At 53.9% G+C, this 27,644-nt stretch overlaps 1 protein-coding gene across 1 annotated transcript; it reads left to right on the top strand.

The window, feature by feature from the left end:
- The first annotated feature begins 13,444 nt into the window (after positions 1 to 13,444).
- Positions 13,445 to 26,262, top strand: LOC104040643 (angiopoietin-related protein 7). The gene is made up of 6 exons (XM_064448584.1): positions 13,445 to 13,864; positions 19,529 to 19,751; positions 22,400 to 22,537; positions 23,958 to 24,174; positions 25,393 to 25,588; positions 26,116 to 26,262. Exons 1-6 carry the CDS (start codon positions 13,445 to 13,447, stop codon positions 26,260 to 26,262), a joined length of 1,341 nt encoding a protein of 446 aa, XP_064304654.1.
- The last annotated feature ends 1,382 nt before the right edge of the window (positions 26,263 to 27,644 follow it).

Consider the following 27,644-nt stretch of genomic DNA (forward strand, 5'->3'; position numbering starts at 1 on the left):
CCACAGCTTCAGCAGCCGTGCTGGATGCCTCCGTGCTCACCAGCCTTGCAGCCGGTGCTTTCAGGCCTCCCTCTCGGAGACAACCACAGCCAGAGCTCACCCTCCCCACTGCCGGCGCCGGGGAGCACGGCATCTCCCGGGGAAGCTGGTGCCCCAGCATCTCTGGAGGATGCAGGAGAGCCACCTCCGCCGTTGGCATGCTGGAGTGACCAGCTCCCCCTCCTAGCACAGGGCTGTTCCCAGTGTAACAGCAGGACATTCGTATTTTATTCCAAAGCTTATTTATCTTTTATTTTTTTTCCAAAGAGAGTCCAGTGTGTGGATGCAGCCGGCTCCCAGGCAGATGAACAGGAGTGGTGGGGAACCGAGACTACAAGAAATGGACCCTCCAGTGGGGAGAAAATCCCATTAGGGGGAACCTCTTGTTTCTTGTCCCTGAGCAGAGGAGAGCGAAAGACTACCCGGGACCATATAATTACAGTGTACACATACTTGCAAGAGCAGCATCCTCCAGCCCCTGGACCTGAGCGTGGCCAGCAACAAGGCTCTGCTCCAGCAAACTGCCCAGCTCTGGAAACCTCCCTTTAGGGGTCCCTTGAAAGAGATCTGGCGGCTTCATCGCGACCTCGTAAGAGCCACATGCTGAGGACGTGCAGCCCTTTCCCGACAGCGCTGAACGCGTGGGTGAGACATCCGTGGGTGAACGGGCTCGTTAGCCGCGTGATTTCTGGCCTTTCCGTTTTAATCTGGAGAACAGGTTGCACCTGGGTGTGAATGAGCTCTGGGGCTGGGTGTGAATGTCGCAGCTGTGTTCAAATCCCACGGGATGTTGGGCAGCCGTCCTGCCGGGCTATAAACACCACCATCACAGGGTGAGAGGTGCTCTGGGGCTTGCAAAGACCTTGTGACAGCCAGGGAGGTCTGTCCTAGGACCCGCATGTCCCCCCAGCACAGCCACACGCTGTTGGGTGCCAAGTCAGACCCCTTCTCTGTTACCTCGGGGCAGATTTCCTGCGGTGCTTTGCAGACAGCTGACCCATCCTCTGTTGAAGCAGGTCTCCTGGGCTCAGCACCCACTTCTGCTCCTGCCCGGGTGCAGCTGGTGGGGTGGAGAGTGGTGCTGAGGACCCTGAACCATCCGGACCATCTTCATCTCATATTTAGTCAAATGGGATGAGGATGGATCCCCAGGGCAGTTGCATTAAGGGCTTGTGCGGGGTATAATGACCAGGGACCCAGGAGACATCCAGATGAAGAGATAGTTGAATCACCACCATAAAACTATCTATCTCCATTTCCTGAAGAGTTTAAAGCCAGAAGACACTCACAGATGGTAAATCTGAGCCTTGGAGCCAGTGGCTGGCAGATCACCCATAGGATTAGGGCTTTGTTTGGGTGCATAAATGGAGGTGATCACATCTGTGCACACCTGGAACTGTGTTTTCAGGCTGGTGTTGATCAAGGGGTCCCTTCTGAACCCACCTGTGCATGCCCTGAGTCCCTGACAGGTGGTGAAATACAAGCCGTGCACCTTGCTCTTGGAGGAAAATGCTGACTACAGGCCCGTCAGTCTCACTTCTGTGCCTGGTAAAATTATGGAGAAGATTATTTTGGGAGTTACTGAAAAACACCTGAAAGACAAGGCAGTCATTGGTCCCAGCCGGGGTGGGGGGGAATTTCACGAGGGGAAAGTGCTGCCTAACACATCTGGTTTCCTTCTATGACAAGGTCACCCACCCGGCTGACCAAGGAAAGCCAGTCCATGCGATCGTTTTGGGTTTCAGTAAAGCTTTCGATACGGTCTCTCAGAGTCTCCTCCTGGACAAAATGCCCAGCACAAGCTGGGTAAACATGTCGTGCAGGGGGTGAGCAACAGGCTGATGGGTCGGGCTCAGAGGGTCAGAGTACATGGGGTTACATCGGGCTGGCAGCCAGTCACTAGCGGGGTTCCACTGGGATCCGTCTTGGGGCTGGTACTTTTTAATCTCTTTGTTAATGACTTGGATGCAGGACTGGAGGGAACACTAATGAACTTTGCTGATGGCACAAAGCTGGGGGGAGGTGTTGGTGCTCCTGGGGGCAGAGAGGCCCTGCAGAGGGGTCTGGACCCTCCGCAGAGCTGGGCAATCACCAGCCCTATGGAGTTTAACAAGGGCAAGCGCCGGGTTTTGCCCCTGGGGCAGGGCAGCCCTGGCTGTACAGACCCCTGGGGAGCGAGGGGCTGGGGAGCAGCTCCCCAGGGAGGGACCGGGGGGCTCTGGCCGGCGGCAGGTTGAACACGAGCCACCAGCGTGCCCTGGCAGCCAAGGGGGCAGCCGTGCCCTGGGGGGCACCGAGCCCTGCATCGCAGCCGGGCGAGGGGGGGATTGTCCCGCTCTGCCCCGCGCTGGGGCGGCCTCACCCCGAGCGCTGTGGGCAGCGTTGGGCGCCGCAGGACATTGGGGGTATAAAGCTACTGGAGGGTGTCCCGAGGAGGCCGCGGAGTTGGGGAAGGGTTTAGAGGGGAAACCGTACGAGGAGCGGCTGGAGTCCCTGGGGTTGTTCAGCTGGAGCAGAGGGGGCCGAGGGCAGCCTCATGGCGCTCTGCAGCTCCCTCCCGAGGGCAGGAGGAGGGGCAGGGCTGGTCTCTGCTCTCTGGTGACCAACGCCAGGCCCCGAGGGAACGGCAGGGAGATGTGCCAGGGGAGGGTGAGGCTGGGCATTCGGGGAAGGTCCTTCCCCCAGAGGGTGGTGGAGCCCTGGCACAGGCTCCCCAGGGAGGCATCACGGCACCAGCCTGGCGATATTCAAGCAGCACTTGGCCAAGGCCCTGAGAGACACGGTGTGAATTTGGGGTGTGCTGTGCAGGGACAGGAGCTGGGCTCGATGGTCCTTGTGGGTCCCTTCCAGCTCAGGGCACTCTGTGACCCTGTGATGCTTGCTCTGTTGTAGTGTTGCTGTAGGAGCAAGAGCAGCTCTGAAGTTGGGGACCAGGAATCCCACCACCAATTCCTCGGCCCAGCAGGCACGTCGTACCAGGTTTAAGTTCACGTGAAGGTGCTGAGCTCCACAGCAAGAGCAGCCCAGAGAAGCCTTCAGTAGAAAAAAAACAATCCTTGTTTTAGCTGGGACATGGCACCCATGAGTTTTATTGCAGAGTCCTTTTCTTTTCTTCCAGAGTCAAATGATTTTCATAATGACTTTAAGAAAACCAAGATCAGACCTAAAATGAAGAAAGAAATAGCTGTGTGGCATGTGAACTGGTGGAACTCATTGCTGCCCTGCCTAAGCTTACTTATGTCAGTGCCTTTCCTCAGCTCTATTTATATGATAAAATCTAGAATTGTGCCTGATTCTCTTTGATTTGAACCAAAATTGGGCACCTCTCTAGGAACAGAAAACTAAAGGCATTTGAGGATCTGACTGATGTCACTCTGATAGTCTTGCTTGTAGGTGTTTCTGGCATTATCTTTTCTTCCTGATATTTGCAAAGAACTTGAGTCACATCACCCTGCTGGATAGATCATGCACCGACTGTAATTGCAGGATTCGTGCAAGACTACAGCAAACCCTTTACCCGAGCGAGCTCCGGCAGCGATGAGAGCCTTTACAGCTCGAACAGATTTGTTTCTTCTGCTTTTCTGAGTTCATGGTGAAGGACGCATCTTCACTGCAGCAACTGGTGCTTGTTAGGAGGAGAGGCTGATAAGCAACAAGTGCCCAGAGCAATCTGCGGGTCATGGTGTTTAATAGCCTTTCATGGATTTCTTTTTCACAGTCTTTTCCAGTGTCCCTGTGTGCCCCATCTGGGCTGCCACATTGTGACAAGATATTGCTGCCCAGGTAGAGAACCTGGCTGTAAAGGTACGGCATGTGGATGCTCACGTCCCCAAGAGTCGGGCCACTGAAGAGCATCGGAACAACCAGCAGGTAGATCAGGCTGCCAAGATTGAAGTGGCTGAGGTGGGTCTGGACTGGCAGCATAAGGGTGAACTATTTCTAGCTCGATGGGCTCATGACACCTCAGGCCATCAAGGGAGAGATGCAACATACAGTGGGCTCGTGATCGAGGGGTGGACTTGACCATGGACACCGGCGCACAGTGCACCCTCATACCATCAAACTATAAAGGGGCAGAACCCATCAGCATTGCTGGAGTGACAGGGGGATCCCAAGAGCTAACTGTACTGGAGGCCGAAGTGAGCCTAACTGGGAATGAGTGGCAGAAGCACCCCATTGTGACTGGCCCAGAGGCTCTGTGCATCCTTGGCATAGACTACCTCAGGAGAGGGTATTTCAAGGACCCAAAAGGGTACAGGTGGGCTTTTGGTGTAACTGCCTTGGAGACGGAGGAAACTGAACAGCTGTCTACCTTGCCCGGTCTCTCAAAGGACCCTTCTGTTGTGGGGTTGCTGAGGGTCAAAGAACAACAGGTGCCAATCGCCACCACAACAGTGCACCGGTGGCAATATCGCACCAACAGAGACTCACTGATCCCCATCCATGGGCTCATTCACCAACTGAGGAGCCAAGGAGTCATCAGTAAGACCCACTCACCCTTTAACAGTCCCATATGGCCAGTGCAGAAGTCTAACAGAGGGCGGAGGCTAACAGTAGACTATCGTGGCCTGAATGAAGTCACTCCACCGTTGAGTGCTGCTGTGCCAGACATGCTAGAACTTCCATACGAACTGGAGTCCAAGGCGGCCAAGTGGTATGCCACAATTGATATCGCTAATGCATTCTTCTCAATCCCTCTGGCAGCAGAGTGCAGCCACAGTTTGCTTTCACATGGAGGGGTGTCCAGTACACCTGGAATCGACTGCCCCAGGGGTGGAAACACAGTCCTACCATTTGCCATGGACTGATTCAGACTGTACTGGAACAGGGAGAAGCTCCAGAACACCTTCAATACATTGATGACATCATTGTGTGGGGCAACACAGCGGAAGAAGTTTTTGAGAAAGGAGAGAAAATAGTCCAAATCCTTCTGAAAGCTGGTTTTGCCATAAAACAAAGTAAGGTGAAGGGACCTGCACGAGAAATCCAGTTCTTAGGAATCAAATGGCAAGATGGTCGTCGTCAGATCCCCATGGATGTGATCAACAAAAGAGCAGCCATGTCTCCACCAACCAGCAAAAAGGAAACACAAGCTTTCTTGGGCGTTGTGGGTTTTTGGAGAATGCATATTCCAGATTACAGTCTGATCGTAAGCCCTCTCTATCAAGTGACCTGGAAGAAGAATGATTTCAAATGGGGCCCTGAGCAACGACAAGCCTTTGAACAGATTAAACAGGAGAGAGTTCACGCACCAGCCTCTGGGAAAATTGAACAGTACAATGGACTGTTAAAGACTACACTGAGAGCAATGGGGGGGTGGAACATTCAAACACTGGGATACACACTGAGCAAAAGCCATCCCCACCAGGGGATCTGCCAGTCGAGCTGGCCCTGCCCAGGCAGAACCGTTACGTGCTGTGGAAGGGGATGGAGTCCCTGTAGTGCACGTAAAAAATATGCTGGGGAAAACAGTCTGGGTTCTTCCTGCCTTGGGCAAAGGCAAAGCCATTTGTGGGATTGCGTTTGCTCGAGGACCTGGGTGCGCTTGGTGGGTGGTGCGGGAGGATGGAGAAGTCCCATGTGTGGCTCAAGTGGATTTGATCTTGGGTGAAAACAGCCAATGAACTCAGTGGCATAACGCAAACTGCTATGTAATATTGTATGTCATCTCCTGTGGTTGCTATTTGCCATATCAATGATATCATAGTACAAATCCTCCCCGCTGATGGGGGAGTGAGCGAGCGGCTGTGTGGGGCTGAGTTGCCGGCTAAACCATAACACCTTATCAAGCCAATCAACTTTCAGCACCTACAGCACCCCTTGGCTGGGAGCTTCACAGCCCATCTCCCTGCTTTGTAAAGAAATGCCTCACTTTTAATTATCAGAGCAATATTTCCAATGGCATAAGTGTTTGGGTGGATGCTTGCCTTGCTTAGCAGCTTCTGACCATCCCTCGTGACCCTCATCTCCCTTAGAAATGATGCTCTGGTGGGTACCAGCTGCCCATCTTGCACCAGGACAAGGTGTGCGGCACCGATTTTGTGCCTAGCAGAGCATGATGGGGACCCGGAGCCTCAGGGAGCTTGGCTGCAGTAAAAGGGCTTTGGGTGGCCACGGTGCAAAGCCTGGGGATGCTTCCAGGAAGAATTGGTCTTGCTGAAGATGTACCTGGTAAGCAGAGCCAAAAACAGGGGGAGAAAAGCTGTTTGCACCTGGGAAGCGGTGTGCGTGACCCCAAAGGAGGCTGCAGCAAGGCAGCCTGGAACAGCAGGTGATGGAACAAGAGCATTTGCTCTCTCAAAGTCTCCTTTGAAAACCAACTTGTCATTTGGGATTTGCAGCTGGGGGCACAGACTTTTCTCTCTATAGGGAAGGTGTTGCTTTGCACATCAGCCTTTGAGCACCTCTTGGCACGTTCATCCCCTGTTGCGGCTGAATTTCCTCAAATATTGATAGGCTGGAAAATGTCAACATGTTCTGGCACCTCCAGAATTCCCTCGTCTTTATCACCTTGATTTTTCCAGCCAGGAAATTCATCCCAACTGGCCAAATCCTTTCAGGGAAGCCCTTTCCTGCAGCTCCATCTTCATCCCTTTAGAAATTATGACAGGAGTCTGCAGCCTGATTTTCCGTGGCTTTTGAAAGTTGGAGTCAGGCTCATCTTGGCTGTCACAACTGAGCTGACTTGTCTGAAAGGCTGAGGCTTTATTCCTGCTATGCCTGTCTTTCCTCCTGGAGCCCTCCAAGGGACCAAGATGATGACATTCCCTCGTGAGGACCAAGCTGGCTCAGAAGAGGCTCATGGCTGCAGAAATAGTTGCTGATCCTTTGGCAGATGAGCCCAGCACATTACGGTTTTTGTTTGTCCTGGTTTTGCCCCCCAACACCAACCTCCTTGGACAGCAGTGAATGGCCAAATACCACCGCGACCTTTCTCCAGGGCACCTGGTTTTCTCAAGTGTGCCAGATCAGGCACCACCAGGGCATCCCCAGGGCATCCCCAGGGCATCCCCAGGCATCGCCAGAGCTCACAACCCCATCCATGTCCCCATTCAACATTCCTGCAAGCACAAAGCTGCAAAGCAGAGGCTAACGGTCCTGACCCCCACCCATTGCAATTTATGTCTCCCTCATTAAGAGGTTTTGAAAGAAATACAGCTGACTATTTCTCTTGGATATGCAGAGGATTGAAAATACCTCTGGGCATCCCCAGTCCAGGAAAGACATGAGTGTCCTGAAGCGAGTGTGCTGTAGGAGCAGTGAGATGGCCACGGAGCTTTGGAGCTGTAACCCTCAGCAGGGGATTATGGCTTGGGTAGGAATTAGTCCATTTTTGCCACGAAGGCTCAGCTGTCTTGGTTGTGGACTGCTTCGAAACCGCTCAGAGCAGCTGGGCAGGGCAGGAAGAGGGCAGCTGCCTCTGCAACTGGGAATGCAAGAGGCCATCGGAAGCGAGATAGCACATTGCATGGGAAACTCTCCCTGAGGTGCACCTCTTCCTCAATTCCAGCTGCTGGTAACAAAAAACCCCAGTGAGTAAATATTGCACCTTGCTTTTAGACTGAATTAATCTAATTTCAGCTCCTGGATTTGGAAATTATCCTGTTTTCTGGGCTGGAAGAATGGGGCCAGCAAACCCCTGGCTGGGTTAGGGGCACAGTCATGACCCTCTTGAGGAGGTGTCCTGTCCCCACAGAGTGACACCCCTCCTGCCAGAGCAGCTCCTCGGGTCCTTGCCACCCATCCGAGGATGCAGAGGTGTCCCTGGGTTGTGGCTCCTTCTCCAGAGACAGCAGAGCCAGCCCGGACCATGGGCTGGGGGAGCTGCTTGATTTTTGGCTGGTTAAATGTGCCAGGGATAAATCCTGCCCTCCTCCGGGACCGGGACTGGGTCATCCCCTCCTGCCCGGCACAGGCACACACCGCCCTGGGGGTCAGCCCAGGGCAGAGCCATCCCTGGGGCAGTAGGAGAGGTGGGGTCAGGAACCCAAAATTGTCCAATTCAACACCTTCTTTCCTCATTCACACTGCTTTTCTTTTCTTTTTGACCCAGTTATATACGCGCAGACACACGGATATGCTGTGCGCACACACGCGTTCGCACACCCAGAGCCAAATCCCCGATTACTGCTCGTGCCCGTAAGAGGGATTACAGCTCCTTAGGGGGGGAGCCGGCTTTCGGCAGGGTTTAGGAGCCTAGCAGGGACTTCACTCCTGCAACACACGGCTCGTGCTGCATTTCGGGGTCCTGTGGGAGGAGAACTGCACCCAGCCCCGTCTCCAGACCCAGTGACACTCAGCCGTGCCCTGTTTTCCTCCTTTCTGCAACAGCATCTCTCTTTAAATCACACACTGAAATTGCAGAAGAGAAGGAAGGATGGGAGGGGGATTTGGGAGGCTGCAGGGAGCCAAAAGAGGAGCAGCCCCGAGGGGTGTGAACAGCCTCGCTTGCCCCTTCGAGGTGCTGCCTCTTCCCAGGGCTGGCGCTCTCGGGGAGGATTAAGGGCGAAGGCGCTTAGCAAAGCCCCTGGGCAGAGCCAGATCCCTGCAGGATCCCGAAGCAGCCCCAAGAACTGCGGTGCCTTCCTGAGCGCAAGCAGCTCCCCTGTTCCAGCTGGACCCTAAATCTCCATCGAATGCAGCCGGCCCCCCTTACCCTTCCCAGGCAGGGACTGCCCAGGGCAGGGCATCCTGGGGCAGTTCTGCACCCAGGGATGGGGCTGGCAGGGAGCATGAGCCCTGCAAGCCTATGGCCCCTGTACCTCAGGGTACGGCTTTTGCTGATATTCATGGAGTGTGACCATGGGTGGCAGAGCAGCACTAAAGTTTACTTTGATTTTGGGGCTCCCTGGTCTTCCAGAGCCTCTGAACTGCCTCTTACTGCTGATTATTTTATAGCGAATCACTGATTATCAGTTAGAGGTGGGAGCTCATTTGGGTCATTGCAATTCTAAAAGGTTGGGGTAGGTAGAACTGGGTTAGTTTGCCTTTCCTCCAGGACACCAAGGTAGAGTCAGGGATGGGGAGTTACCCAGGGACACCTGTGTGTCTCTTCACTCCACTGGGCAGGAACAAGAAGTGTAGAAGTTGTTGAAGGCTGGCCAAAGGCTCACTGAGCAGAGGAGAGGCTGCAGCACCTGGGTGATGGTGGTGGGGACCTCATCTCCTCCAGGAGCTACAGTGGGAGCAGATGGAGTGGGACTTGGGATGGAGCGGGAAGAGCAGAAACTGCATGCCCATGGAAACATTGCACATTCCTGCTTTTGGGAGGAAGCAGAAGATGTGCTCTCAGCACGGGAGGATGGTGGTAGCACAGGCTTCATGGTGCTGCTCTTCACAACACGATGGGGAGGTGGATGCTCAACCATAGCTACTCCCCAGCGTGGGGGGTGTAATCTGCATCTATGACTTTGGAAAGAGTTGGCCAAGGGGTACCTGGAGCTCTTGGTGTTGGCTTCAATGTCGGACCACTGGAAGGGTCATAGCTGATGTCCCCCCACACGGCAGGGAAGGGTGCCAAAGATGGGCAGACCAAACACCAAGCGCTGAACCTTGAGCCTTTCAAAGCTGTTATCTCTATTAGCATCACCCAGGCTCTCTCACTGAATTTCCCCCCCCTCCCCTCTCCCCTCCTCGATAAATGCTCCCCAAACAACTCAGACATCAATTGAAGGCAGAAGAAATGGCCGCGCTTTGTCTCCCTGAAGAGGCAGCTTTGCATCGAGCCCTGTCGGGGCAGCCGGTGGTGAGCCGCCAGCGGGGACCATTTTCACATTTCCCTTTGTGAAGGAGCAGCCTTGAGTGAAACGCCACTCGAGGGGCATTGAACGAAATGTACGTTCGCCTCTTCCATGTGGCACTCGGCGCCCATCTCCGCCTCTGACGCTAATGATCCGGACGAGGGTTGGGTTTTTTTTTTCCCCAAGAATAATGAGGAAAAGAAAATGAAAGGGAAAGGAGCTGGAGGAGGGGAGGTCAGATCCATTTAGGAGCCCAAACATTTATGGGGAGAGTGCCTCCTGAGTGCCCACACAAAGGGCCTGGCTGTACCTGGCTCCATCCCTCCTCCACCTCCTCTCCCCCACCACCTCTGGCCATGAAAAGGGGGAACCAGAACTGTAGGGCCTCTGTGAAAGATGAGGATAATGGATTTCATTATAGACAAGCACGTTAAATGTCTATCCACTCGTGTGCAATAAAGGAAAACTGGTCTTTAGCTAATCATGCTGGAGGAGCTCTTGGATGGGATTCGAGAGCGAGATGTTCCCCTTGGGCTCCTGCCCCGATCCCTGCCCTTGTACCACCCCATAAAGACCAGCTATGGGGTGCGATTAATCTTATAGGCGCGTCAGCATCTACCTTCGCGTGCTTTTTCTCTCCACTGGCCATGGGGTGGCTCAGGACAAGCCTGGAGGGTAAATGTCTGTGGCCAGAGGAACAACCCTTGCGGTGGTGGAGTGGGGTTTGCTGGTGCAGTGGTGGGATCCAGCCCAAAGTGTCAGCACCGAAAGATCTTCACATCCATCATGTCCAGATGAACCACCACTCCGCCCTTGCCTGCAACGACCTTTTCCTGGCTCCCCCTACCCCCAGCCCCATTTTCCCATCCTCTGCCCGTGGTGTGCCTTCACACAGCGCTTCTCTTAGTGTCCCTCAGAGCTTTGAGGGATGATCTCGGGGTCCCTCTCCCCACTGTGCTCCTGCTTTACCCAGCACTGCTGTCCAGGCAGGCTGCCTGCTGGGCTGGCATAGCTCCTGCCAGCTCCAGGGAGGATGCTTCAGCCTTATTTTTCTCTCCCACAAGCAGCTGTGGAAGCAAAGCACAGCCATGCTTGAAACAGAGCAGAGGGTGGCTTGGCTGGAAGCAGAACATACGAAGAGGTGTGATTTTTTAGAGCAATCTGGGTCCCTGGCCCAGCCCGAGGAGGTGTCCTCAGGAGGTCCTCCCGGCGGTTGGGAGCTGGGGTGATCTGCTCCCTGCCTGGGCTGGTTGCTCTCCATTCATTAATGTGCATGAGCTTGGGAGACCCTCTGCTCACATGGGGGACTTGCTGCTGCGGTCCCCTCTTCTCCAAGTCACCCTGGGTGGTGGATACAGACACAGAGATGCCTGCTGTGCCGGAGGTGCAGAAATCAGCCCAGGGGCACAGCACCCTGCCCTGTAGGACTCAGAGGCAGCACACCCCCCTGCTTTGTCCTGACCAACTCCCCACAGGGACAAAACAAATAAAACCCTTTCACCTAACATTTTTACAAGCAGAAAGCAAAGCTGGGAGCTGGTTGTGGGCTGGTGATTGGGCTGGGCTTTTTGTTTTTCTGCCTAACCCTAGAGCTAAGCTCAGCTTTTATCCTTCCCAGGGGAAGAGAGACTGGATCCACCAGGCTGGATGCAGCTGTGAGGAAGTCAGGGCAGGACATGGCCCCACCATGGCATGTAGGGTCGGGATGCTCGGTTGTCATGCAAGCTGTGTCCTCCTCTTATCTCATGCAGACCCACAGTCTTGCTGGGGGCCATTGGTGGTGCAGGAGGGTCCTGTCCATGGAGGTGACAGGTCCTCCAAAGGATGCTCAGGTGGCCATCTGGGACAGCTGCTGGAGGACTGGGGAGGTTCAGCACTTCTCTAAACCACCCAAGCAGAAGTTTGCTAACGAAGCTCCTCTTGTCCAGGCAATTCCTCTCTTTTTGGAGGCCATCTGAGCTGCTTCAGTATCTCCTTTGTGAGAAAGTTTGGGACCATCATCTGGAACCTCTTCATATAAAGGGAAGAAAACCCAACAGCCAATGCTTTTGTCCAATATGGAAATCTCTGGTTTCAGCCTGCATTCCCATGGCTGAATGATTAACATAATTAAGCAAACCTGTCGACATTACTCCCTTGCAAAAGCAAAAAAGGAAGCCCTGGGCTAGTGAACACAATAAATGATGGCTGTTCCCTGCCCCAAGCCCCCGTCCACGGCCAGGTTAGGAAGCTCTCCCCCCAAAACTGCTGGGATGGGGCAGGTCACTGCATGCTGGATGAACCTGCCCTCTCCCCAAAACACCCCCAGGGTGGGACAGGGGATTTCTGGCGATGGGGAGCCGTGCCCTCCTGCCAAGGCGCCGGCTTAATCCCCCATACGCTGATAAGGTCACGCCAGGACCCTTGCTCCTCGCTCCCATGCGTCGTCTGAGACTGGCAGCTCTCCTGGCCCTATTTATAGTGCAGTGATAGGATCAGAGGGAATAAGCATTTAGTGTCCCCTAAATCACACCCTGCTCCCCATGGCCAGTCGGTGCTCGCTGGCCTCTGCTCTTGCTGTCGGAGAGCCTGGGCAGAGCCTTTGAAGGTATGTTGGGAGCTGGGGTGCTGCTTGCTGGGAGCTGGGGTGGTGCTGGGGAGCTGTGGCATCCCTCCCAGCTCCTCATCTCCACTGGAGTGGGACAGGGATGGCTTTTGGTTGGGAGAAACCTTGGGAGCCTGATGGGATGGTGGGGAGCCCCGGTGCCAGGCAAGAATCGGAGGGCGGCTCTGGCTGCAAGGGAAGCCCAATTTCTCTGGGTAAAAGGGACGGAGTTGCAGATTTGTCTCACCCAGATGGTGGCCAGGCCACCATCCCTCCATCCCCCCTTGGACCTGAGCCCGCATGGGACAATCAGCCCATAGCCAGGGTCCATCCAAACTGTCCCTGGGAAGGGGTGGTGGCCTAACCCTGCCCAAGGGTGGGTTGGTGGTCTGGGCTCCCCATGTAGATGGCCACCATTCAGTTGATAACTCCATTTATAGTTACATCTGCCAAGAAAAAATCATGCACAGGGACTTGGAGAGAGCCCCAAATCCGTGCCCTGTGTCCGTGGGCCATGGAGGGGGCTGGAGGGGGCCAGGGAAGGTGGAGGACCTGTCAGTTTGCTGCAGGTGGACAGCATGGTGGGGAGGTTGGTTGCTCATCCTTCCTTTCCATCATCCACCTCCTTGCTCTGGTTCCCATTTCAAGGAGTGACAGCGTTGCAGAATGCCCCATCCGGAGGACACAGCTCCCTCCCGTGCATGGTCCTGTGTGGGCAGAAAGCCCTGACGACGGGCTGACCACCCCCAGCCAGACCTCAGCACCCTCCAAGCCAACCAGCAGCTCTGCAGGACGGGAAACACATCCCACGAAGCCAGTGGAGCCTGGCCAGGAGAGCGGGGGATCTCCCAGCAGAGCTGGTCCCAGCTTGGTGGCCACGGGGTGACACCAGGGAGGATGCTCTATGGGGACAGGCGTGTCCCTTGCCTGCAGTGACCCCCTTGTGAGGGGTTCTGGGATCCCTCCTGATGCTCTGTGCCCGTATAGCTGCAACCTCACCGGCTAGCTCTTGGGAGAAGACCTGGTGTTATGTCCTGGGGACTGCCACCTTTCTCCCCAACAGTGTTTGATGATGAGACACATGGGGTCATCCCCGGAGACCACCCTCACCTGCCTGACGGAGGGCTGCCCCGGCACCGGCTCTGCCAGGGCAGGTTTGCTGTCCCTCATCCTTGTGGCCACGCTGAGCAGCCCCTCGCTGCAGAGATCCCTGCCAGCGGCGTACAGAGACAAGGCTCCCCAGGAGGGCACGGGCCTGATCCAGTGCGGGGAATACAGCAACCAGGTGCTGCCCAACGGCCGCTGTAAGATCGTGGCCACGCTGCCGCAGGGGGACGAGCAGCGGTGCCCGGACATGTTTCGTTGCACCGATGAGGTGTCCTACTGGCTCCACGAGAACGAGGAACGCAAGCAGCAGGTCCTGGAGCTGCGGGAGCTGATTTCAGAGCTGCAGGAGGAGCTGAGGAACCACCGGCACCGCATCAAAGTCCTTGAGCTCCAGGTAAGGGGTTGCCCTTTGCAGACCCCCTCTGTGCCGGTGCCCACGGCCCCTCCCCATGGTCCCTTCCAGCTCCCAGCACTTGCAGGGGGAGGACACCTGGTGAAGCATATGGTGTTGTTCTGACCACGGGCTGGGATATCCATTAAACCCCAGCTGCTCCTACTGCGATGGCTCAGGAGCCTTCAAGGGCTGATCTTTCTCAACACGAGCCACAAACCCTTTGGTGTTTTATCTGTGCTATCTCCACCTTTGAGCCTGCCTAGAAGGGATTGCTGATCCATCCCATTGCCCATAGAGGAATCCCAGACTAGACCTGGAGTTCTGGGTGGCTGGTGAAGGACCACATCTCTGATGGCCACGGCTGAGCAGGAGAAGCCCTGACCTCCAGCCCGCAGCACCCTTCTGGCAGTCTCCTTTCTGGTGCTCATCCCACGCTGGCTCCATTCACCATCCCCACAGCCTGAAGGTTCACACTAATACATTTCTTCCGACTTTGTTTGGCGCCGCTGAAGCTCTCAGATGTTTGGCGCTGCCCCGTGGCTTTGCATGGCAAGCACTCGGCTTGGCTGTCGGCAGTGGCAAGCAGCAGCTTGCACGGGGTTGTAACCAGGAGCAGGGAGAGAGCTGGGTGTGTTTTTGCTGGCTGTAGGAGTAATTTCCCAGCTAAGACGTCTTACTGGGCTGTTGATGAGATGCACAGGACAACCAGCAACAATCTACTGGTGTCAGCTCGGAGAGCCCCAGGACCTCTGGGTGAATAGCACCCGTGTCTTTGTTTTTGGAGGAGGTGAGGTCCGACACAGTCTGGCTCTGGAGGTCATTTATTCTCTCTTCAGCTTCCTTCCACCCTCATCCTCGGGCTCCCTGTTTGAAAAGCCTGCTTCAAGCCGCCCCGCAGGGAGAGCGAGGATGTGCCAGAGGCCGCCAGGCGGTTGGAGTGCAGCGATGGCCACGCTGTTGGGTGGGCAACTGTGCCACGGGTGTCTCTGTGGGAGTGAGATGGTCCTGGTGCGATGGAGGAAGGGAGGGAGGCATGTGAGTCAGGATGGGCGCTCGTGCCCAGGCAGACCCGCTCACTAGCCCCCATCCAGGGTCCCTCCTCCCGTGTTGGCCCCTGTCCCCCATCCTGCCTTCTCACCTGCTTTCCACTGCTCCTCTCCCATTTTCTTTTTGCACTTGCACTGGGACAAGCTGGTGCAATAGGTCTTCCATCTCCCAGCTTCCCACATTCATCCCCTGGTGATATTTTGTCCCTTAGGACGGTTGCATCTGTCCTTCCCCAATCCCATCTCCCTGTGCTGGCCCCAAAACTTACTTCTGTGCAGCTCTTTCACTGACTTCTCCAGCTTAGAGCCAAGGAGGGAGATGGACGGTAATGCACTAAATATTTTCCCTCCAGTGTTCATACTCTTAATCTGTTCTTCATTTCCAGAGTCTGAAATGACCCCTCTAAAGGCAAGGTGTTTGGTCTATGGCAAGTGTGCAAGGTCTCTTCAGAGTCAGAGGGAAGAGGGAGGAGAAACAAACTCCCTCCGGAGATGCGGGTTGTCTGGTGGTGTCTGAGCTCGTGGCCTTGAACAGGACACAGCCTTCAGGCGAGGGAATTAGATACGGAGCACAGGCTCTCGGTCTGTCTAGCATCCACACCTGGATCCTGCACCTTCATACCCTGCACGCCCGACTCCTCCTGCTCACCACCTGGTCCAGACTGAAGCTTGCTAACGAGTTACATACACACAATTAAATTCACTGGGGAAATACAAACACTCCCAGGTCTTTCCAGCTGCTCATGTTTAGACCCCTCATACATGTACATGCGCATACACACAGATGTGCCTGTGCACATGCGTGTACACCCTGACCTAGGCCCGTGAGCCCAACGGCCCATGTCCCTCCAGTTGCAGGCACTTAGACCCTGCAGCACTCACACAGCGGAGAGAGTGAGATTAGCCTGAAAAAAATAGGCTAAGGAAAAGACTGCGTAAGGAGAGAAGACAGACTGCAGTGATCAGGCTCAGTCGGACAAGGGCACTGACTGGCAGCTGGTTTAAGCATGTCCAGCCCTTTTTAACTCCCCCATCTCTCCATTTTCCTACCCTCATTCCCAACCTCATCCACCCTGACCCCCTTGCCTTTCCCCACCTTTAACCTTTCCCCACCTTTAACCTTTCCCCAAACATCCCGTAACAAGTCTCACAGAGTCCCACAAGCCCATAATACTCCTGATATTTGTGTTTCCCCCTTCTCATCTGCTGCAGGGTTCATATGGACCCTGTTCAAGGCCATGCCCCAGCAGGTCCCTTCCTGGTCCATCAGCAGTGGCTGAAGCTTCTGCTCTTCCTAGTTGCCTCCCTTGTCACCTGCCTGGTAATTTCTATGTAATTTTTTTTAGTTTATTATTCTTTTCCCTGATATTTGCTTTTGTTTTTTGTACTGAATGGTCCTTAGACAGATACTGGGTACTTTCACAACATACCCTGGCTCTCCTGCCCATGTCTGGCAGCTGGGGAGAAGCTCGTGGACATGGATGCTTCTGGATCAGCACCAAAGGGTGGGATTCCTCTTGCCCACCTCCCATGTCTGCTGTGCAAGGGTCTCTATGAGAACCAGCTGATCTCGTAGAGATCCAAGCAGTGAATGCGGACATAGATGCTACTAGGGCCTCTTAGATGTCTTCAGGAGGGTGGTATGAGATGGTAGAGCTTGTTTCTCCTCAACAGGAGGCCAGGTGAGCAGCTCTGAAGGAGCTGTGTTTGCTTTGGGGTGCTGCTGGGCTCCTCACCTTACTAGGAGAGCAGAGGGACACCGGGTGGAGCCAGGTGTCCTGGAGCAGCCAGGTCCCGGGTCCTACCTGGGTATCCCCAAGTGGTTCATAGCTGGGGGACGGTGCAAAATCTGTGCCACCAAGGTACTGCTGCACTCAGAAAGCGGACATCCTCTGAGGTCTTTTGGGATCATCTGTAAAGAGTTTCAGACCTCAAACTGGAAAAGACCCTGAGCAACCGTACCCAGCTTGGAAATCGGCTTTGCTTTCTGCAGGCGGGGTGGGCTGGAGACCTCCAGCCTTTTCTTCCAACCTCAATTTTTTTCCATGAGTATAAAAAAAATAAAGAGATGGGAGACCTGGGAGAAGAAAAAAACCCACAAAATCTGGGGAGGTTATCTGATGGCGGTGAGTGTGTCCTGCCACCCTCCGGGCACCGGAGCAGGGGGAAAGCTGAATGCTGCGTGGGGAGGTACAGCTGAGCGGAGGAGACCAGAGGCTGCTGAGCTGCTCGCCCCCGCTCCCCGCCGGGTTTGGGACTCTCCCCTAAGGGGTTTTTCCCGCGGCGTTGGTCTGGCTGCTTCCCAACGCCTGTGCCCAGCCTGGGAAGCTGCTTTCCTCCCGCCTCCCCTCGCACCCCCCAGGAGTCGTCCTGCCGAATTCCCCGCTGCGTCAGCCTGGGTAGGTCTCCTCTGCCTCCGTTCCTCCCACTGAGGAGCTGTTGCTCCCTTAATCCGTCCTCATAAATCAGCCTCCGGCTGCTGCCGGTGGCTCTCCCTGGGGTTTGCCATCAGTTATTCCTCCAGGAGCTCAGCGTGGGCTTGTCTGTCCAAGCGGAGACGTCTCTCTGAGCTCAGCATCCCTTTCCGAGCTGAGCGAGAGCAACAGGCCCTTCCAGGTCACATCTCCTCTCGGGCTAACGGGGACACCCAAACTGGGCCAGATGGGTTAGCCCCATCTATATCCTTTCCTCCCTCCCCACCTCCCCCCTTCCAGCATGATTTAGGGAGCAAAAGGAACCCCTTCACCCAGCCTTCCCTGTGCATTTTGAGTCCTGTTGCATTTGCACAGCTGGGCAATACACAGAGCAGGACCCCTCTGCACAAAAATACAGCCCAGGTCCCACTGGGGAGGAGGGATGTGGTGAAGGGAGCAGCATCAGGGCACTGTTGCGGTGGTCTGGCTGTGCTGTTTTTAATCAGCAGCAGGGAAAAAAAAAAAAAGGTATAAACTGTGGAGGAGGGGACTGTCTGGGAGAAAGCATCATGGGGTTTACTTGGAGAGCTGATGCGTGGGTGAAGGGAGCTGGAAGAAGCCTGTATCAGTCACAGCTCACAGAGCAGGTCGGGGGGACGCTGATTCATGGTAGAGCTGGAGGCATTGCAGTCCTGAGAAGGAAAACACTGTGTTGTTGCATGCTGTAATTCCCACTTTGCTGCCCCTTCCCATGTAGCTGCTCTGGATTTCGGGATACAGGCAGGCTTGGTGGGGTGTTAGCAGGGCCATGCAGGCAATGCTCAAGCATAGGAAGGCTGTTATAGAGCTGCCAACAGTTATTGGTACAATAACCCAGCAGTGGTGATGGCATCTCTTGGGAACAGCAAGCAGAGATGTGTCCTGGCAGGAATAGGGACCGAGGGGTGAACCAGGTCCTGGGAGCAGCTGGAAGGGAAGAAAACATACTCTGGGCATGCAAACCCTGTCCAGCTGGAGGAAATTCCCGACCCCCAGCAGCACCACTGCAGTTTTGCAGGTAGTGATGAGTCAAGGGCCAGATCTCTGTGTCCCCAGGGCTATTTAATAAGCCACAAACTTGCACGGACATCTGAAAATCCAGGTTTGCCCCGATGCCGAGGACAGGGAGGTGAGAAAATAAACTCATTTATTTTCAGGGTCTTGGGGTGGCTTGTGAGCCTGAAGCAGTGACATCGAGCGGGTGATGAAGGAAGAGGTGTCCCCATCTGGGGACAAGGAAGGGCAGTGGTGGTGGAGAACCAGCATCCCTCCGCTGTAGATGGGGGCCTGGGATTGCCGGACCCTCAGGAGGGATTGGGGAGCACGGTGTGGAGCTGTTGCATTGCCTGTGGGAGGGAGGGGGTGCTCCCATGCTGCTGTGAGATTTTGGAGGTGCTGTTTAAGGCTTGCTCTGCCATCTAATGGACAGGGAACACTGAACAAGAGAGGCGAATGTGCCTGCAGTGACCGCATCTCCTGGTATGAGCTGTGGGCATCTGCAGCCAGCCTGTGCATACATTTTACATAGTAAAATGTATGCACAGAGACTGGTTGTCCTAACAACAAGCAGTAAAAGTGTCATGAAAGGGGCTGGGGTCCTGTATCACGCTTGCTCCCTGCATAGCGTGGATGCCGTCATTGCTGTTTACAGTCTCCAGCCGTTGCCCAGAGAGCGAGAGGTGGCTCACCATGCAAGGTCTTGATAATAGAATCTCATAATATTATAATATTATAAAACATTATATGGTTTAAGGGGAAATTGGGCAACTTTTTGGAAGGAAAACCCAGCCGTGGTGGCATTGCTAAATACATAGAGGCCACATCCATGTTGCAATGGGTTGCATATAGGAGGGTATTTGGAGAGGAGCCTTATACGCTTGCCTTGCTCTTGCAGCCCTAGGCTTGCCTGTGCATGCCCTGCTTGCACCACAGCCTGGGAATATCAAGCTCCCACGGTGGGCTTGGGGCTGGTATTGGGCTGCAGGGTGAGGGTGAGGGTGCAGGCACCATCCTTGGGTCCTTGGTCTCTGTTGGTTCATGCAGCGAGTGCTCCTCTGTCTGCTTGCTCCCCTGCCTGCTCGTCCCTGGGATGTCCCGGGACCATGGCCCCGGCTCCATGTCAGTCCCCAGGCATCCCTCCATCCCACCTTTCTCCCTGCCCGCAGCATGAGGAGGCGGCTGGCCGGAATCACAGCCTGGCCCAACGCGTGCAGGACCTGGAGCATCGGTACAGCGAGGCCAGCACCCTGCAGCACATCCAGGCCACGCTGCTCTACGACATGCAGGCGCAGATAAACAACATCTCCGTCCTGACCGACTGGGCCTGGCGAAACCCCACCTGCCTCAGCCCCGCTGAGATGAGGCTTCAGGAGGAGATGCATCATCCAGGTGATGGGGAGCTGTAGGGGCTAGCTGGGAGGGGATGCTTTGCCCTTGAAGCCTCTCTTGGCAGGGACTGTAGGGCAAGGGTGTGGAAAAACTGCTTTAAAACCCCTTTGTATGGGGCAGGAGTCTGATCTCACCCAACCTGCTCTTCCGAGGCAGCCAGGAGGGCTCCTCAGAGCAACGGACACCTCTGGGGATGGTCTCCATGCCATCTAGGAGAGGGGTCCTGTCCCTCAGTCACTCTTTTTCTCTCTGTGGATGGTGTGAGATGCTCTCAGGGACCAGCTCAGGCTCTGGCAACCAGACTGGCATTGCTCCCACCATCACCCCACCTGCAGTCAGCTGTATGGGCCTTCCTCCCAGCCTCAGGGACTGTTTTTCCATCAAAAAAAACCCAGGATTTTTTTTTCTTAAATTTTTGTTAAAAATCTGCAGCATGAAATTAGGGCTTTGGTAAACCCCTTCAACTTTGAAAAACAATTATTTTCTGTTATTTCTCATATTTTCTTTATTTTTAATGAATGCATTTAATTTTTTTGCCAGGTTTTCAGTTGTTTTCCTTGTTAGTCCCTGGAATGTTTTCCTTGGTTTTTCGCAAACATGGGAACTTTCAATTAAAGAATTCAAGGTTCAGTTTGACTAAAACCCCATTTTCTGTCAAAGAACCCACTGCCTCGTTTTGGCGAGGGCCTACCACAGCCAGGATCTGCAAAGCTCAACCTCGAGGTGCTGGAAGGGAAACTGAGTTGTTTTTGCAACCTGTTTGTGTTGCTGGGTCCACGGCAAGAGGGTGGTGGTGTTTGAGAAGACAAGACGAGATGTGCCAGTTTGGTCCCCGTGCCCCAGATCCCATCTCCTGCAGCAGATATCCAGGAGGAGCATCGGGGAAGGATGAAGAGATACTTCTCCTGGATAGTCTTCCAGCCTTTGGTGAACTGTGGTTGAGGGACTTGAAAGACAGCGTCTGTCTTCTCTGTTGAGGAGCAGGCTGGATGGGATGTCTCAAGCAGCACGTGCAGCTGAATCACTAATGGCTTTCACATACCAGCTTTGGTCTGATTTGAGCTGGTGACATCTAGGGCTGAAAGTCATGTTACTTCTCCCCTCAGCCAACTAGTCTAAGTCCTTTCCATTGTGCTTATTTAAAGCTCTTTTGACCACCATATCATGGTGGAGGTAGCATAAACAGCTCTGCTGGTACCAGCTTCCAGGTGCCTCTGAGCTCTGAGCAAGAAATGCGCTGTGCAAAACCAGGATGTCAGAGTTGTTGTCTACAGCCATGGCCACCACCCGCAAGCCAGAGCTGGGATTCATCTCAGTAACTTGGCATGCCTGGGATGGTGACTTCTCTGGCCTGGAAAATGCCAGCTCAAGTGCAGCCGATTGATGAAGCACTTTTAGCTGATTAACTTCACAGAATCCCGGACCGGTGGGGGTTGGAAGGGCCCTCTGGAGCTCACCCCGTCCCACCCCCTGCTGGAGCAGGCACCCCCAGAGCAGGGGCACAGGGCCGCATCCAGGCGGGGGGTGAATGTCTCCAGGGAAGGGACCCCACAGCCTCTCTGGGCAGCCTGTGCCCCTGCTCTGGCACCCGCACAGGGAAGGGGTTTGTCCTCATGTTCAGGGGGAACTTGCTGTCTTCCAATTTGTGCCCATGGCCCCTTGGCCTGGCGTTGGGCACCACTGAAAAGAGCCCGGCCCCATCCCCCTGACACCCACCCTTCAGATATTTATAGGCACTGATGAGATCCCCCCTCAGCCTTCTCTTCTCCAGGCTGAACAGACCCAGGTCTCTCAGCCTTTCCTCACGAGGGAGATGCTCCAGGCCCTGATCCCCTTGGCAGCTCTGCCCTGGCCTTGCTCCAGCAGTTCCCTGCCCTTCTTGCACTGGGGGGCCCAGAACTGGCCGCAGCCCCGCAGCTGTGGCCTCACTGGGGCAGAGCAGAGGGGGAGGAGAACCTCCCTCGCCCTGCTGCCCACACGCCTTTCCATGCCCCCCAGGGCACCGCTGGCCCCCTTGGCCCCAAGGGCCCGGTGCTGGCTCAGGGTCCCCTCGCTGCCCCCCAGCACCCCCAGGGCCTCTCAGCAGAGCCGCTCTCCAGCAGGTCCCCCCCAGCCTGTGCTGGTGCGGGGGGCTGTTCCTCCCCAGGGGCAGGGCCTGGCACTGGCTCTGGTTGAATTCCCTGAGGTTCCCCCGGGCCCAGCTCTCCAGCCTGACCAGCTCTCGCTGGGTGCCAGCACAGCCTCTGGTGCATCAGCCGCCCCTCCCAGCTCGGTACCGTCAGCGAACTTGCTGAGGTTACGCTCTGTCCCATCGTCCAGGCCACTGATGGATCTATCAAACAGGACAGGGCCCAGCACACTTTAGGTGGGATCGGTCCACATCATTTCTGTGTTGCCATTAAAAAAGCGATTGAACTGAATGCCTTAAACGCAGATCTGTGCTAATGAACATTATCAGTAATAGGCCATTGCACACCGGCATGAGGTCAGCGTGCTGCAGAGGTTTTTAGCTTCAGAAGCAGCTCTGGATCTGGGATTATTTGTCCTGCTCTGCATTACGATTGCACGAAAACAATGCTGGCTTTTCTTGCGTGCCCCTTCCTCCAGGCCGTGCACTAAACACCGTGTTTCTCTGCTTTCTCACTCAGAGGTAAAGCACGCCAGGAACTGCCCCATCGACTGTGCTTCTGTTTACTACAACGGGCTCCGGCGATCTGGGGTCTACAGCATCATGCCCTCGGTCGGAGGGATGCCTATCGAAGTGCTGTGTGAGATGGACACCGAAGGTACTGTAGGAGGCACCTGCAACATCTTCTAGAAGAACTTTGGGTGGGATTTGTCTAATCTGAGAGCTGTATCTTATATCTGAGCTATTTTCAGGCTACATTATAGTCAGTGAGTACCATCTCCAGAAGGGCTCTTATTTGGGGTCAGATGATTTGTTTTTTCTGCTGCCTAAAGGAGGCATTTGGATGAATAGTTCAAACCAGACATTATGGCTGGGATTCAGTTGCCTAAATACAGGCGTTTAGTGCTCTTTGAGATGTCCTTGTGCATCCAAGATATTTGCAACACACTAGTAGATGTGACACAGGGGTTAGGGAAAGAAAAGCCCTTCTGGAGTAGCAGCTGGTCACTGGGGGGTATCTGGAGCATCTCGGGTTGTTGAGGGCTATGTGTGGGCAACCAGTAATTGTAGCTGTGGTGAAGTAAGGAGGAGGGAGGTAGATCCTCTCCCACAGATATTTTGGAGTGTAAATGAGGGAGCAAGTGACCTCCCACACCCTTGCTGTCTAAATATCCGTATGGAGTACACTACCATCATCCCAAGGCACAAACTTACTAACAAAATAAGTTAGTGACAATTGAGTTTTGGAAGAAAAACTACGTTTGTCAGAGAAACAGGGCAGTGGATTGTCAGTCCCTTGCCCCATGGATCTGCTCCAGTCCGGATGGATGTGTCACATCAACATGTCCCATGCTGGAGGAAGGGGTTTATCTCCCTACATGTAGGCATCTCCCCTATTGTAGTATCTACAGGTGACTGCAGCTCTGGGATTCACGTGCTCATTGAGAAACAGGCTGTTCCGACAATGTGCTCTCTGTTATGTCATTACTATTATTTGCATGACCATCAACACAATCTTGGCCACTGTAGTGTGACAGACTGTACAAACAGCAAATAAAAGGATGGCCCCTGTCCCATCCCCCCTACCCCAAGCTTACAATATTGGAATAAAATGAGAGAGGAGACAGGATTTGGACAGATGGGAGAGCAGATGGAGACAGTGAGACAATACTGGGAGAGCTCGTGTGCCTCTGTGGTGCTGCAGGAACAGTACATAATAATCTCCAAACTCCAGGATCTCTAGTTTGTTCCAGTCCCAAAACATTTGCCTCCTGACAACTACCAGCTCTCTCTCATTTAAAACCGCCTCAAGATCTGAAATGACCCTCTGACTGCCCACAGGGGAGAACCATCATGAAACAACATGGGAGAGGTGGAAGCCTCCTTGATGGGCACCGTGTTTTATCCCCGTGCAGCAACCGGCACTGTGTTTCACCAGTTGGTGGAAGGACACATGACAAAGATACACCTTGCTGAGCTGCAGACACATCCTCAGACACGACACCAGTAAGGGGTCTGTCTGGGACCCTGGGGTGATCCCTGGAGAATCCCATTTTACATTATCTCTCTCCTGGCAGGTGGGGGCTGGACGGTCATCCAGAGGCGCCAGGATGGCTCCGTTGACTTCAACCGGACCTGGAATGAGTACAAGGAGGGCTTTGGGGACCTCAATGGCGAGTTCTGGCTGGGCAACGAGAACATCCACAAGATGACTAGCCAAGGGGACTACTCTCTGCGCATCGACCTGGAGGACTGGAACAACAAGCACAAGCATGCCTTCTACCAGGTCTTCAGGTAGAAAGTGGGGTGGCCTTCCCTGATTCTCATAGCTGCAACTGGTTCAGTGCCAGGAGACCTTCAGGCATGGGAATCCCGTTGAGGTCAGAGTGACTCCGTCTAGAGAGCTTTTCATACTGGGCCCAGGCTGTCTATCCTTTCTTCCCCACCTGGATTTGACCACCAATTTTTGCTCTGGGTTGAAGCCTGGGTGTCAGCTGTTGAATATGCACTGTTATTCGGCCATGGCCAACATCCACAGACCCAGGGGAAGAGACCTGTAGGACCCAGTGGACAGTCCCCAGCTGCTCAGGGGTATTTTTTTTCTGCCAAAATTATTGAGCTTTATGTCAAAATCAGGGTTTTGAATCTCATGGTCTTGCTGGGCAGGTCCTCCAGCATCTTCCTGGTTTAGAGTCATGTTTTGCTTTTTGCCCTCTTTACTCATGAAGTTTGCTTGCTGGGCCTGGTGTAATGTCCTTCAGTGTCTACAGCTCTTCCTCTCCTCTGGTGTTTTGTTTATCCACACCACATCAGCCACATCCTTTCTTAATCAGGGGTGACCAAGTCTGTCTAGACTGTCCCAGATGAATTCCTCCCCTGTCTCTACTGGAAATGCTTGTGGGTGACCGTAGAGTAATTGCCATGGGAGGATGTCCAAGGGACCACTGCACCTTATGGACACTTGAAGCTTGAGGGCTTTAAGTAGACCCCCAAACTGATAAAACTGCTGGGGCAAAAAAAAATCCCATTGCCTGAATGTGCCGTGGAGCATCCTCTGCTAGCAGATGTGTGCTCTGAATGGTGACACTGGCTTTTCTCATCAGATGTCATGTGTAATGGCAGTGACCTTCAGCCTTTGCGAGCCCGGGGGCAGATTACTAATCAGCTCAGTCTAGGTGAAGAGCAGGATGCTTGTTACGTGGAGAGGAGGCAGCGCTGTGTAATCAGAGGGCCTGTCTTGCCAAGGCTGCCGCAGTCCTTTATTGTGGTTTTAGAGTCACGGTCTGCCCAGTTCAGCCCTAAACAAGTGCCCTGAGTCATGACAAAGTCATGCACATTCCACAGAAGAGAGAAATACAACATCTTTGGCTTCTAGAGGTGATGAATCATAGCAGGGAGCCTGGCCAGAGCAGCTCGATGATTGCTAGATGTCCACACCAGGAATGCAGTGTCCAGGTTGGAAAGAAGGCTCAGACATTCCCCATTAAATAGTCCCACCTTTGTTGCTTGTAGCATTGAGGACGAGGCAAACTATTACCGCCTGCACGTGGACGGGTTCAGCGGGACGGTGGAGGATTCCTTTGCCTGGTACCACAACAAGAGGAGCTTCAGCACACCTGACTCGGGGAACATCTGCGCCGAGATTTCCCATGGAGGCTGGTGGTACCACCAGTGCTTTTTCTCCAACCTCAACGGGGTGTACTACAAGGTAAGATGGAGGGGTGAGGATGCAAGGTGCTTTTTCTCCAACCTGTGCTTTTTCTCCAACCTTAGTGTCAGGTGCTACAAGGCAAAGCAGAGGGATGAGGGTGCAGACGTTAGCATGAGGCCCAGGGCTGGCAGGAGGCTGTTGGTCCTCACATCATAGCAATTCTTCCTGGCTTGACCAGCCTCTGCTTTCCAGGGAGGGAACAAAATGAGTGCTGGGCACCAAGGCACTCCAGCCTTTTCAGTGCCATGGGCCAGACACGAGTATTGAGACACCTCTGCTTGCTGGGGTTTGGGACTGCATGATGGAAACTTGTGGTACGGGTGACTCATGCAGCCTGAGATGGATGGATGCCGGCTCCAGAGGGACCATTTGAAAAATGTTGGGTTTTACGTGCTCTTTTCACCGCATCACCATTAAGCCCCTTGCTCCAGTGTTTCAGAGCAATCGGTTTTCCGTTGCTGCCATCTGGATGACACTTCCATGCGTTTCCCATGTTTGATCATCCTTCTTTCTCTGCATCACAGGGCGGCCGATACTCCATCAAAAACCGCAAGATCCTGGGGCCGGATGGTATCGTGTGGTACTCGTGGAAGGACACAGACTACTACTCCCTGAGGAAGGTGGTCATGATGATTCGACCACGCACTTTCCGGCCCCACCTGTCCCCATGAAGGAGCCTGGGACGTTCTTCCTTTCACCTCGCACTGAAAGTTGAGAACAGAGGGCTGGAAATAGTTTGCTGTGAGCAAAAACTGGTGCTGGAGACCCTGGAGGCACCGAGCCACCATGCCTGTTGCTGCCTGTTTGCTTTTGAGAGAACTGAACCAAGAGCAGAGGTGTCAAGACCTTTGACGAGTGTTTGGGTGGTGAAAGCTCTCCTAAAAATGTGTAGGTGATTGCTGAGAAGGGCTTTGCAAAGACAAGCATGTGGCTTGCTGTTTCACCGGGTAGCAGCAGTCCTTGTCAGGCTTGGGCATTCTTAAGGCTTGAGACTAAGTCCAGTTGAGTGGGTGATGGGAGTCAGCCACACACTGAGGCTGGACCTGATGTTGAATGGAGACACCGAGTGCCCTGGCTACCGACCCAACGGTATTTTAGAGGGAAGAAAAGAACCAGCGATCCTGTACGAGTTTTCCACGTGGGATGTGATGGACCAATTCTTGTGCCATAAGATGAGCATCTCTCTGGTCTCGGCAGAGTTTCTATGTTCACAGCACCACATGTGTATTTGGTGCTGAAACTCCACCGCCCCAGGGATGATGATTCCAAGGTGCTGAGATGGCCCTGAGGAAAGCCATGGGCAAATGAGGAGGAAGGTCTGCAGTAGCCCTCGCCGTCTCTGGCAGGGATTGTGTTACACACCTGGGCATTAGCTAGCTGTGATAATAATACTCCAAATGAAAAGAGTTAAAAATAAAAAATGTGGAAGGTTTTCCATTTTCCATTCCATTTTCACCTCTTTGTCCTTTCTCCAGCAAAGAACTTCTGATGAATTTTCTGTCCACCCTAAAAGTGATCTGCAGGAATGATTAGACATGATTTTAAATCTTATTTTTACTGCCTTACTCTGGATAAAGAAGATTCATTGTTGCTGTCTTTCAATTTTCCACTTGTAGCTGCAGTGAGAGACCCTCCTTTTTTCCTGACTTTGCCTCCTCACAGGATCAAGAGATGGAGGCTGGGACTTGGCCTCAGCCCTGACTGTGCTCGGTGATGAATATTTAATTAGATTACTTTTTTCCTGTTTCATGTGCGCAGATGAATTCAAAGAGGATTCAGTGAAGGGAAAAGGCAGATGTGTTAGAGACAAAGCACCGTTCCTCCCAGCTACTTGTCTCCTGCTTGACATTCTGCTGGCTCCCTGATGGTTTCTGTAGCCTTTACACTGTTCTGGACAATATTTTGCCTGGAACCTCATTTTTTCATGGGCAAATCAAGTGGAGATGTTACCTTCCAATCATCCTACAAACTAATATCACCAAGACAACAAAACAACATTATTTGTCTTTCCCTCTGCTAGGTTTCCCTTGGTAGTCTTGGTGGACGTATCTGG

Source organism: Phalacrocorax carbo, chromosome 3, assembly GCF_963921805.1.
Source record: "Phalacrocorax carbo chromosome 3, bPhaCar2.1, whole genome shotgun sequence".
Classification (NCBI taxonomy): Eukaryota; Metazoa; Chordata; class Aves; order Suliformes; family Phalacrocoracidae; genus Phalacrocorax; species Phalacrocorax carbo.

Coding starts and splice junctions, on each gene's coding strand:
- LOC104040643 (XM_064448584.1), top strand. CDS start 13,445: ATGGGGTCATCCCCGGAGACCACCCTCACCTGCCTGACGGAGGGCTGC. Junction 19,752..22,399: donor GGAGGAGATGCATCATCCAG/GTGATGGGGAGC, acceptor TTTCTCACTCAG/AGGTAAAGCACGCCAGGAAC. Junction 22,538..23,957: donor GTGTGAGATGGACACCGAAG/GTACTGTAGGAG, acceptor CTCTCCTGGCAG/GTGGGGGCTGGACGGTCATC.